The sequence below is a fragment of the Sapajus apella genome, unplaced genomic scaffold (assembly GCF_009761245.1).
Source record: "Sapajus apella isolate SASKATOON/1434 unplaced genomic scaffold, GSC_monkey_1.0 scaffold114, whole genome shotgun sequence".
Taxonomy (NCBI): Eukaryota; Metazoa; Chordata; class Mammalia; order Primates; family Cebidae; genus Sapajus; species Sapajus apella.
The window spans coordinates 2,009,129-2,022,215 of record NW_022437054.1 but is presented as its reverse complement, the minus strand read 5'-3'; the positions used below and the strand labels follow the sequence as shown (position 1 = coordinate 2,022,215).

Sequence of the window (13,087 nt, the reverse complement as noted above, 5' to 3'; positions counted from 1 at the left end):
AGTATACAACAGCATGTACATAGGTTATATGCAAATACTACAACCTTTTATATCAGAGACTTGAGCATCCAAGGATTTTGGTAGCCATGGTGGTTGGGGGTAGTGGCCCAGGAATCAATCCCGCTTAGACACTGAGATAAGACTATACTGATAAAGTAGACAAACTTCTGCCAAGATTAATAGAGAAAAAATGTGAAAACAGAATTAGAAATCAAAAAGGATACAATTATAGCAGAATGTGAAGGACAAAAGAATGCTATAAGTAACTTTATGTGAATAAGCTGAGGAACTTAGATCAAATTGATAAATTTCTAGAAAATTACAAGTTAGCAAAGTTTATTTAAGAATAAAACAAAGCCCAAAGAATCCTATGACTATTAATGAATCAATCATTTAAAACATCTTCCCGGCCGCGCGCGGTGGCTCAAGCCTGTAATCCCAGCACTTTGGGAGGCCGAGGCGGGTGGATCACGAGGTCAAGAGATCGAGACCATCCTGATCAACAAGGTGAAACCCTGTCTCTACTAAAACTACAAAAAATTGGCTGGGCATGGTGGCGCGTGTCTGTAATCCCAGCTACTCAGGAGGCTGAGGCAGGAGAATTGCCTGAACCCAGGAGGCGGAGGTTGCGGTAAGCACTCCAGCCTGGGTAACAAGAGCGAAACAACGTCTCCAAAAAAAAAAAAAAATCATCCCACAGAGAAAATAACAGACCCTGAATGTTTTCGATGAATTCTGACAAAGTTTTAAAGAACAAATGATTACATGTTATAAATAAATGCTTGTAAAGAAGAGAAAAAGAAGAAACACTCACCAACTCATTTTATGAAATAGTATATATTTAAATGAACACTAGCAAAGAATAATATGACAAAGAAAAATCATAAGCAATCCCTCTCTCATAAACATAAGTGCAAAAATCAAGAATATAAAAATATTAGCAAACTACGAGGTGGGTGGATCAACTGAGGTCAGGAGTTGAGGGCCAGTCTGGCCAACATGGTGAAACTCCACCTCTATGAAAAATGCAAAAATCAGCTGGCCATGGTGGCACACACCTGTAATCCCAGCTACTCAGGAGGCTGAGGTGGGAGAATCGCTTGAACCCAGGAGGCAGAAGTTGCAGTGAGTGGAGATCTTGCCACTGCACTCCAGCCTACGTGACAGGGGGAGACTCTGTTTCAAAAAAAAAAATTAGCAAACCAAAGCCAGCTCTGCATTAAAAAATAATTATTTAGGACCGAGGTGGCTTAATGTTGAAATGCAAAGGTGGCCTAATGTTTAACATTAACATTCACTGCATTAACAGATTAATGTTCTTTACAACAACTGTTGTAAAGATTGTTGTTCTTTACAACTATCTGACAGCTCAAAAGGTTCAGGAAAAAATACAATAAAATGCAATACCCATTAATGATTAAAATAAAAGTAGCAAACTGGAGACAGGAAGGAATTTCCTTTTCCTAACATCTCCAACAAACCTGTAATAAACATCTTTCTTTATAGTGACATATTAAAAACATTTCCTTTAAACGCCAGGATCAAGGCAGTAATGCCCATACCACAGCTTCTACTCAGCATTAAGGAGGCTCTCATAAGTAGAGTAGAACAAGGTAAAGAGAAAAGATACATGGTTGGAAAGGAAAAATAAAACTGTCATTATGTTTAGCAGAAGTAATTATATCTGGTTAAAAAAACTTTTAAAAGTCTGTAGACAAGTTATTTGAATTAAAAAGAAAGTTAAGCAAAGTTGCTGAAAATAAGAGCACTATACATTAAGGGATAAACAGCATTTTTAAACACCAGTAGCAAACATACTACTTAACAGTATCAAAAAGGTCGGGCATCTAGGAGGAAGCCCAACAAAAGTTGACCAACGGCCTTTGAAAGAAAACTTTAAAACCTTATTCAAAGACTTTTGAAAAAGACTCAAGAAATGAAGAGATACGACACATTCATGGACTCAAAGATTCAATATTCAGAGATATCAGTTTTCCCCAAACTGACCTATAAATTTAATGTAATCCCAACCAAATGCTCACCAGATTTAAAAAAAAAAAAAAAAAAAAAAAAGATAACCTGATTCTAAAATGTATATGAAAGAATACAGAGGTCCAAGAGTACACAAGAAATTTTGTTTAAAGAACAAATTGAGGCAGACCTATCCTTCTAGATACCAAGGCTTATTATTACTTATTAATAATAATAAGCTATTACTATAACTTATTCCAAAGCCATAGTAATACGACAGCATGGCCTGATATTAGGACAGACAGCTTAAACAACGGAATGAAAGAGAATCCCACAAACTGACAACTGCATGTACATGAGTAATATCACTGAAGAAAAGATAAATTATTCAATAAATGGTGCTGGAACAGTTTGTTATTCACAGAGAAGAAAGTAAAATAGATTCCTGCCTTATGAAAACCCAGACAGAATTTCAACTTGATTAAAAATTGAAAGAGAAAAGAAAACATTAAAACGTTTAGAAGAAAACTGAAGAGGCGGGGCATAGTGGCTCATGCCTGTAATCCAAACACTTTGGGAGGCTGAGGTGGAAGGATTGCGTGAGGCCAGGAGTTTGAGACCAGCCTGGGCAACACAGTGATCTCCTGTCTCTATAAAAAATATGGAAATTGGCCAGGCAGGGTGATATGCCTGTAAGTCTGGGCGACACAGTAAGACTCTGTCGCAAAAAAAAAAAAAAAAAAAAAAGAGATGCAGCAGCAGCAAAAAGAAAACGGCAGCAGAATATCCTTATGCCTTCTAAGAAAACAAAGGTTTCTTAAATAAGACATAAAAACTATTAACTATAAAGATAAGCTTGATAAATTCAACAATATTAAAAGAAAAGTAAAAACACAAGCCATAAACTAAGATAAGACATATGCCTAAAAAAGGATTATTTCAACTACTAAGAATTCCTGAAAATCAGTAAGAAAAAGACAAATTTCCAAGTAGGAAAATGAGCATGAAACAAAAAGACATCTGACAGAAAACAAAAAAAACAAGCCAGGTGCAGTGGCACATGAGTGCAGTCCCAGCTACCTGGGTGGCTGAGGTAGGAGGACTGCTTAAACCCAGGAGTTTGAGGGGCCTGCCTGGGCAACCCAGCAAGACCCTATCTTTAAACAAGACAAAACAAAACAGAAAAAAAAAACAAATTAAAAAACCTTAAAAGTAACCAGAGAACATCGCTGCTAATTAAGACTATCACAGCATTTCATTTTATAACCACAAAATGGGCAAAATTAAAACTTTGGACAATATTAAAAGTCAGTGAGGATGTTGCATGATAGAAACCATTGCTGAGAGGAGTAAAAATTAGTAGAAAGATTTTGAAAAACAATGTGGCATTATCTCATAAACTTAAAGACATGAACACCTTATAAATCCAGCAGTTCCAATCTTGTACATGGATAGACAGCGGAAAGTTTAAAAATGTTCACAGCAGGCCGGGTGCGGTGGCTCACGCCTGTAATCCTAGCACTTTGGGAGGCCGAGGTGGGCGGATCACGAGGTCAAGAGATGGAGACCATTCTCGCCATGATGAAACCCCGTCTCTACTAAAAATACAAAAATTAGCCGGGTGTGGTGGCACGCGCCTGTGGTCCCAGCTACTCGGGAGGCTGAGGCGGAAGAATCGCTTGAACCCAGGAGGCGGAGGTTGCAGTGAGCCAAGACTGCGCCACTGCACTCCAGCCTGGCGACAGAGCAAGACTACGTCTCAAAAAAAAAAAAAAAAAAAAAATGTTCATAGCAGTAGCACATGAGCTAGCAAAAACCTGGAAGAACCCGCGTGCCCCATGACAGGAGAATAAGTATATAAATGATGGAATATTATCTGGAACGGAAAAAAATATACTGCAGCTACATGCAGCACAGATGAATCTTAGGCATAAAATATTTTTTTTTAAATCAAAGAAGATTATAAACAGCAAAATACCATTTTTGTAAAGTTCAAAAACAAAACTGAATACCACACTTCTTAGCAATAGATAATGAGGCAAAAAAATAAAGAACTGAGCACTGTGCTGCCCTCTGGGAGGCAAGCGGGGCAGAGATGGGTTCAGAGAGGAGCATGTTCCACTGTTTTCCTTCTTAGGTTGGAGAATGGCTTCATAGCTGTTGCTTCTACAAATATTGTTTTGTCGTATTAAATATTAAATAAAAGATAAGTTCATTACTTGGAGAGGCTGCTTTTTCTGCTCTAATCACTTGTTGGAAGACTCTCCTGAATTGAAGTGAGCCTCACTGTACTTCCCTTCCACTATTCCTAGTAATACTGCTTTTTCCTGGAATGACTTTCTTCCTTTACTTGGTATCCTTCAAACAGTATGTTAAAGACTTGAGTTTTATTCCTCTAGTCTAAAAATGTCTTTTCTTAAACGCCTCCTAATGTGAAGTGTTTCCAATTTTACACTAAAGCAGCGGTTACCCCTCAGGATGGTTTCCAGTTTATCAGCATCACTGTAAAACAGGGCCTCTGAAATCGATCAAACACAATGGGACTGGCAGCCCAGCTCCAGGCAATACGCTGAGGACAAGGGTCATTGTGGGTAAAAATGAGGACAGTGGAAGTTTTGTAGGGGTGGGGGTGTTAGTTGGAAACTGAGGAATTGAGGACAAAAGGGAACAGAGGTAGCTACTGTAGAGCCGGGGAGAGGGTGGGCAACCAAGCATCTGGACTACTCAGGGACTGGGCTAAGTCAATTTGGCCATATATAGTCACACACCTGGGGAAAATTCAGTCTGAGAATGTGGGATGGGAAGAGAATCTTAGAGATGCAAAGGAAAGGTAAGTATTGGACTTTTGCTCATTTTCAGAAATTTACCTAAAACCTGATGTGAAGAAACTGCAAATCTAGGGCACAGAAAAATAGATCTTGCCCTCATTAGGAATTAGGATCTGGGGACAGTCAAAGAAAGATGATGAAAACTCTGGGTACCCAAATGATCTGGGCATTGGGGACAGCCTAGCTTCCCCACAGAGGTGGGTAGGGATGGGAATTACCCAAGTCCGTTTTGTGTTGCTGTAACAGAATATCTGAGACTGGGTAAATTATAAAGAACAGAGGCTTATGTAGCTTATGATTCTGGGGGCTAGGAAGGTCAAGACTGGGCATATCTGGCAGCTTCTGGTGACAGCCTTGTGCTGCATCAAAGCATGGCAGAGAAATGGAAAGCGAACCCAGTGCCTATGTAAAGGACAAAATACAAGAGGCAAGCTTGCTTCATAACAATGTGCTAATCTGTTCCCATGAGAACAAATCCATTCCAGAGAGAAATAATCCAGCTCCAGAAAGAGACATTATCCATCTGGAGCTAATCACATCTCAAATGCACCACCTACCAATACCACTACATTGGGTACCAAGTCTTAACATAAATTTTAATGGAGCACACCATATTCTAACCACAGCAGAGGTCAAGGGGCAGGTATCAGACTGAACAGTGGTGGTGGTTAGCACTTTCGGTGTTGGGTATAGGGGCTTAGACTATCCTCTTTCCTTGAATCTAAGAACCCAATAATTTGTAAAGAGCCCCTGTGATTTTATGACAGATTTGGGGAGACAGCACACTATGCCACTGCTATAGCTTGAATATCTGTCCCCTCCAAAACTCATGTTGAAATTTAAGCCCCAGTGGGGCAGTACTGAGAGATGACTGGGTCATGAGGGCTATGCCCTCATGAACAGATTAATTCATCCACTGATAATAATGGATTAAGGGATTATCATGGGAGTGGGACTCGTGGCTTTATAAGAAGAGGAAGAGAAACCTGAGCTAGCATGTGAGCACACTCAGCCCCCTCGCCATGTGAGGCTCTGAGCCACCGCGGGATTCTGCAGAGTCCCAGTGAGTAGGAAGGCGCTCATCAGATTCGGCCCCTTGACCTTAGACTTCTCAGCCTTCAAAACTGTAAAAAATAGATTTATAAATTACCCATTTTCAGGTGTTCCGTTATAAGGAACAGAGAACAGACTATAGCTATTAAATATAAATAGGTAACTAACAAGAGGATCCCACTTTCACAGAAATCAAAACATTAAAAAAAAAAATCGCACCTTAGAAAGGTTTAGCAAGGACAAGGATCATCCTTCCAGAAGAATGAGGCCACCTATACATAATTCTGTGCTAATCTGGAGCAACAGCGAAGAAGTAAGGTTGAAGGTCAAAACCAACAAGCACTGAGAAGACAGACAATGACCTTTGGGTCCTTAGGCACCACAGCTCCACCAATGTAGCCTACATTTGAAGATTTATGGGAAAACTGCATTAGACTATTGATCCATGTTAAGTTTATTATGTCCAAACACCTGACTGCAACCAAGTCTGTACTCCTTCCATACTGTGGTATTGATTTTAAGATTAATTTACAATAAATTCTACTTTAGCTTTGATGTGGTAGCTTGCCAAGACATTCTGAATCTTGAATGTGCACCTCTGGTATTTGTTATCTCTGACAGCTGCATGGCACTTGCAAATCTGATAAGCATACTTCTAATTCTTCCACCACAAGGAATTCATTGGCTATGCTATGATACAGTTCTGATAAAACACTTGTAGGTGTTAATAAGTCACTGATGATCCTCTATCTGAGAGCTCTCTGGAATATATTTCATAATGTTAAAGAAATCATTTCCTGAAATGCAGCAGGATAGGAAATTAAGCATAAACATGTAGCCCTGTTATTTTTTCCTTATGGGCTTAAATGTCATTTATTTACAAAGACTTGGATTTTGGAGAATTAACTTCTTATCCTTAAGGCTAGGACTGTCCTTAAAATTGAAAAAACAGAAAATAAGCCTCCTTGGTGCCTTAATTAGTGACAAGAAGAGGCAAGCTCTTGTGAAGTTCAAAGCATTTACATGTCTCTTGCCTTTGGGCACGCTTTCCATTCTCCACGGAATCACAAAATTATTTTAGATTCTTTAGAGACTATGTCTGTAAGTCCCTTAAGGGCACTGGATGGTCTTCTGTGTCTGAAACTTGAATTAATTCAAAGCAGTTTAGTTTTGAACTAAGTTTTGAACTTTTCTTCCTATCTCATCGATCTCGGATTAGACTTGGGCTTACTCTTGTTTTCTTGCATCTAGCTCAACAATGCATCCTCTTACACAAGACTTTACTAAGAATACAGGCACTGGGAAGCGCTCTCCTTTGGGACCTTTTATCACACTTGGAGCAGTGGCTCCAGCCCTTCTTTGCTCCTCTGTTTGTTCTGTAAGTAGATGGCAATTTAAAAAAAAAATTGTATTTGTGTTGAATTTCCACTCCAGATTTAACTTAAAAAAAAAAAAAAAAAAAGACTACCGTGCAAGGCCCAGTCCTCTTGTGCAGTCGCCGCGTGTCCCCCACGTGTCCCCCGCGTGTCCTCCCACGCCCTCCTGCGCCAGCCCCGCACCACACACTCGCACTCTGGACTCCTCGGACTCGCAGAAACCCCTCGTAGGGGTACCAGTGCTCCCCACGTCTCCCACACTAGGCGGCGCCTCCCTCAGCCTGACCTTGGCGGAACCCCGGAAACGTGACGGCCCCTTCGCCGTCTCTTGCCTCCCACCCTGACCCCTCAACAGCCAGGTACTTGTCTGCAGGGGGCTGGGGCGCCAGGGCTGAGGCCGCCCAGCAAGGGCAGTAGGAGAGGCTGTGCGGCCGGGATTAGGGGAGAGCGGCTGCACCCCGGAGCCGGGAGCCGGAGCCGCCGATCTCCAGGAAGCCTCTTAGGCTCTACCCTCACCCCCTGCAATCTGCTTGCTCCCTGACACCAGGGTGATTTTCCGGAAGTAAAAATTTGATTCCCACCTGAAAGCCTTTACTGGGTTTCCCCTCCATCAGGATTCAAACTCGCATCTGTGCTCCGCAGCACCTAGCAGCAGCAGACCCAGTCCGTCTTTCCCTGTCCGCCTCCTCCCCAGCCCTTGGCCCCCAGCTCCTGGCCAGGCCTCCCCAGCTACCTAGAGGTTGCACCCCGCCGCTCGCGGGCTTGGCCTTCGGGCGGCAACGCCCCACTCAGGCTCGGTCTTGGTTTCCCTAGGAATCAAAGGCCGCAGGGAATGGGATGTTGCCTGACTTATTCTTGGCTGTTTCTCGGATGCCGAGAACAGAGACTGGTAAACAGTAAACTCAGTGTCTTCTGACCGAAGGGTCTCTGTCCTCAGTATGTCCTCAATAAATATTTTTTAGTGGAAGAGATGAGTACTGCTGAGAGCTGACTGGCAAATGCCCCTTCTGTCTTTTTTCCCTTACCACCTTCCTCCTGCACTTGTCCTCCTGCGCCTCCCCAGTTCCCCCAGGCAGAGCTGGGGGCCTTCCCTCGTGGCCCTGCCTGTGCACTTGGCTCTGCTCCAAGGCACCTCAGGCAGGGAGCAATCAACTAACTTCTAATCATTCCCAGCTCCCAAAATACATGGCCCTAGATGGATTATACTATCACATGGTAGGGTATGCCAGTCTGTTATTGGCGGAGTCTACATAATTCCCAGGCAGTTCTTTGTAAGTTAATGGATGGGAAGTTAATTGGATCACAAATTTCCCATCTTAATAACTGAAATAGATTATGTTGAAGATTTACTCAGATTAGTTATCCAGAATATCATTTATTCTTTTTTTTTTTTTTTTTTTGGAAACAGAATCTCACTCTGTTGCCTAGGTTGGAGTGCAGTGGCTTAATCTTAGCTCACTGCAATCTCTGCCTCCCAGGTTCAAGGTTCAAGTGATTCTCCTGCAACAGCCTCCTGAGTAGCTGGGACTACAGGCATGCACCACTATGCCCTGCTAGCTTTTGTATTTTTAGTAGAGGCAGGGTTTTGCCACGTTGCCCAGGCAGGTCTCAAACTCCCAAGCTCAAGCAATCCACCTGCCTCAGCCTCCCAAAATGCTGGGATTACAGACATGAGCTACCATGCCAGAAGATCCCTGATTATTCTACAGTTGACAATAACAGATAAAATCAAGTTAAAAAAAAAAAATCACCAAATAATATTACGCATCTGGAGACATAATCAGACCAAGAGTCACAAATAAAGATGGTTAAGGTCCTTCTGTTTCAAATTGTATTTATCCCCTCATTTAATTTCTTTTAGTGCTTTTTTTGTGTATGAAACAAGATGCTAGGTGCCAAGGATTCAAAGATGGATACAATTTACATTTGTACCAGGGAGTACGTACAGTCTGAGGGGGAAAAACATCACCTCACATAATACGGTTCTAATATAATCAGAATTCTGAGGGAGGGGAAAGAACACATCTTCCAATGTACATGTGGACAGTAAACAGCATAATGTTGACAACTTACAGCTAACTTAGTATAAGGTATCTCACATTTTAATTTAAAAATCTTTAATATTACAATGCATCATTGAAATCTAAGCCTTAAAATTAAGGAATTTTCAGATTAAGCATCACAGAGATGCTAAGCATACTGGCAGAATAAGGCACTTAGTTCATTTTATGAGACAACATAAAAATTCAGACCAACAGAGTAAATATTCAGAAGCAAAGGCTTTTTAGAAGTGAGACAGGCTTGAATGCCTATTCTAACACAAAGCTTGTTTCTTCATCTGGAAAATGGGGATAAAGTGCTTTCCTTATGGGATGGTTTTAGGACTAAATGGTAGATTACCAGGCATATAATAAAGGATAGCTATTTTTCAACACATGACTATATGCTAGGACTATGATTCTATAGTTTGGAAAAAGAGAAGATAGGGAATCAGGAAAAAAAAGAAACAATAAAAGGTTTGTTACTAACAGAGGGTGAGTTCTGAAAAACTAAGAAGAGTTCAGCTTATCCAGGATGTCACAAATGCCAACCATTACAACCCAAAGGACAATATGACAATATTACTATTCCTACCTGCCCAGTCTGATAATGTCTGGCAAACTGGTTAACTACTCGATAATCATTTGCAAAGTACTCCATCAGAATAGAAGGAACCTCAGCAAAATCAGTAGGGCACCTGGTCCCTAAAACAAGGGAAAAAAAAAAGTTGGCATGAATCAAATCAATATATTTATCTTACTTTTTATGTACCCTTTAAAATTTTATTTGTACTTCTGATGAACTATGATAAGCTTTAATTCATTAAATCAATATTTTGCTTCTATAAAATTATTGTACATATTTGCAGAAAAGTTTATTATAATCCTATATATTTTCCTTTATATCAAAAGTAAAACAAAATATTTGCACAGCTGCTAAAACACCTTATAAAGTAATGGCTCACACCTTTTACAAACAAACCTGTCTTCAGCTATGCTGGCTATACATGAATCACAAATTAAAACATTTCTAATATTAATATAGCATTTGTATTTAATTCACTAAATTCCATTACCTAATGCTTTTATCCTTCCTTTGTTTTACAAGTACTTTATTTTATCCATTTATTGCTTTTTGTAACAAAGTCAATTCTCAGTGAGGAAAAGCAGTATTTTAAACTCAAAATTACTTAAAGCAACAAATCCTGTAAGAAATTTTGATGACATTTAATGATTCTGTTCAGCCCACCTAAAGTCTTTTCACTACCTTCTCCTTGTCCAAAATACTGTGTGTAAAGTTAGTTAATAAATGCTGGATGTCAACAGTTTACTAGTGGTCTAACGCTGACCATATGTGACAGTGAGCTTAAGACTTAAGGATAAGACAACGAAGAGGAAAAGTCTATGATGTCATGACATATGGCCACATAACAGCATAAAAAACTGCAAAGCAGAACAAAGATTTCACACGGGGAAATATGAAAAATTAATAGGACTTCATCTTACTTTTTTAAGCATGCTTTATTTAGTTTTCTGATTTTGGATATAAGGAGATACCATTCATTCACTTACTTATTAACTCTGTGGTAGGTATTAAGGAGATACCTTTTTATTCACACACATATAGCCACAAGCTTAAATTCAATATGAAACACTGTCAAATGTAAAAAGGAACAAACTTGAAAGATACACGGGTGAGATTATTCCCTGGTGAAAGCTGCCAGCAAGGATGAGAAAAGCACAGGAGGGTCAGGCTGCACAGCCATGGGGAGGGCAGGACGAGGCAGTCTCAGATAAAGACCACAGGACATGGTGAAATGGTCGCATTTTCCAAATGAAAAGCCCCTTTCCCAGTTTAAAAGAAAATATATGTTTGTATAGGATTGTAGTAAATAAAAGCCCTCCTCATGGCTTACCAGTGACGTGCTGGTAACGAGTTCGTCCCAGCATCGAATGCATGGCATGTCCCATTTCATGGAAAAGATTTTCCATCATGCCAGGAGTTAGCAAAGTTGGAGAACTCTTTGAGGAACGGGGAAGATTCAGCATAAGAACTACAACTGGGAGTTGATAGTCTCCATCTTCCTTTAATCTGCCTCCACGGATTGTGAAATGGCAATCCTTTAAGAATCAGAAAACATAAAAGAAGACAGTATTCAGCAATCTAAAGTGTAAAACAGTTTCAATGAATATAAAATTTCACCAAAATGTGTGAGAACAAACTTCAACTTAATTCTATTCTTATTCTTTATTTATATACATATATACACCTTATTCTTATTCTTCACAACAACCCTATGCAGCAGGTATCTCACTTTTCAGATGAGAAACCTGACACTAGTCTCAGAAATATTAAGTAACATGTCCAAGGACACCTAGCTAGAATTGCCGCACCTTGGCTCTGAACCCAGGCTGACTATCAGGAGCCAGGGCTCGTAATCACTAAAGGTGTGTCTCCACCATCCAACCATTTAAGCAAAGAGGAAGGACACTGGCCTCAGAGTCTGGTGACCTGAGCCCTGTTACAACCTTTCACACCTACTAGCCAAAACATCTTGGAAAATTATTTGCCTCTGCAAGCCTCATCTCTAGAATGCTTCCTTGTCAAATCCCACAGTGGCTGTCCAGATTTCATAAGCTCACATCTGTTAAAATCTGGCTTTGGAAATTGTGAATCACTATTCAAGTATAAGGTACATTATTTCTGTTATAACTTATAAACTAAACTCTTGGCATTTCCCATCAAGCTGCATGAAATGGCTAAAGCTCACTGGCTGTCAAAGTTGGCCTACAGCTAAAGGAAAGGAGATGAGCTGCCTCAAGTCTTCCACGTAAGGAGCTACTTGGTGGTCGGTAAGGTTTCCATATGGAATATCTTCTGCAGTTTTAGACTTGTCAAGTATGGAAGAGTTCACTGTCAAGTATGGAAAAGAGTTAAAAGTTGGGGATCTACTCAGAATGTATGCCTTCAAATCCTAGCACTTCTGGCCAAGTAACTTAACCTCTCTGGCCTCAGTTTCCTCATAATGTGAGAACCTAGTCAAAAGGTTGAGGTGAACATTAAAACGTTGATGTGTATAAAGGACTTAGTGCACTGGTTAGCACAAATAAGGATTCATTAAATGTCAGCTGTCATTTATTATTACTATAATTAATACTGTGACCCAGATAAAAGTGACAAACGTAGATTGATGTAATTATTTCCATAAACTTTTTAATTTTAAAATTCTATCTTAATTTCAAATGTATGTATTTGGTAACCATCATTAATAACTTTTAAATATCATGGAATTTAAAAAATAATAAAAAGTTCACGTTAATACATATGAACTGCTGATGAGTTCTAGAGACACCAGTTTGTAAAGAAAGGATCACCTGATGTGGTTTGTCTGCTCGCTGAAAAAAATCACAGTAAATGTACCCCAACAATCCTTCAGATTCATGAACGACAGCCTAGAAAAAAAAAATTAAACTTAGTGGTAAATGAGGACATCCAATACTCTAAAAGTAGGACCATATCCCTAACACAAGAATCCGTGTATTAAACATTTACAGCCACACATATAGACATAATTAATGTAAATTTTAATTACATTCTACATCCCACATTATCTCAAGGTAGATTCTCTTTTCCCCCATCATCTTCTGCTCCATCTCTCAAATGATTTTGGTTTGAGAATTCTGTGTCCAGGAGAGGAAATCCTCCTCATAAGGGCATTTTGTCCTGAATGCCTATCCTCTCCAATACCTTTACCAACCACCCACAAGAGTTGGGAAGAAGTGCTGGCTGGACAATTTTAGCAGCAAAATTATTTTTTCC

The 13,087-nt window shown here is 39.9% G+C and overlaps 1 protein-coding gene across 2 annotated transcripts in view; it reads right to left on the bottom strand.

The window, feature by feature from the left end:
• MIPEP (mitochondrial intermediate peptidase) overlaps nt 1-13,087 on the bottom strand; it is a 163,723-nt gene that overhangs the window by 91,600 nt on the left and 59,036 nt on the right. For both annotated transcript variants that reach the window (XM_032260084.1, XM_032260085.1), the window contains exons 12-14: nt 12,643-12,720; nt 11,184-11,388; nt 9,863-9,972 (exon numbers count right to left, since the gene is read on the bottom strand). In XM_032260084.1, coding sequence (XP_032115975.1) covers nt 9,863-9,972; nt 11,184-11,388; nt 12,643-12,720 — 393 coding nt within the window. The remainder of the gene's footprint in view (nt 1-9,862; nt 9,973-11,183; nt 11,389-12,642; nt 12,721-13,087) is intronic.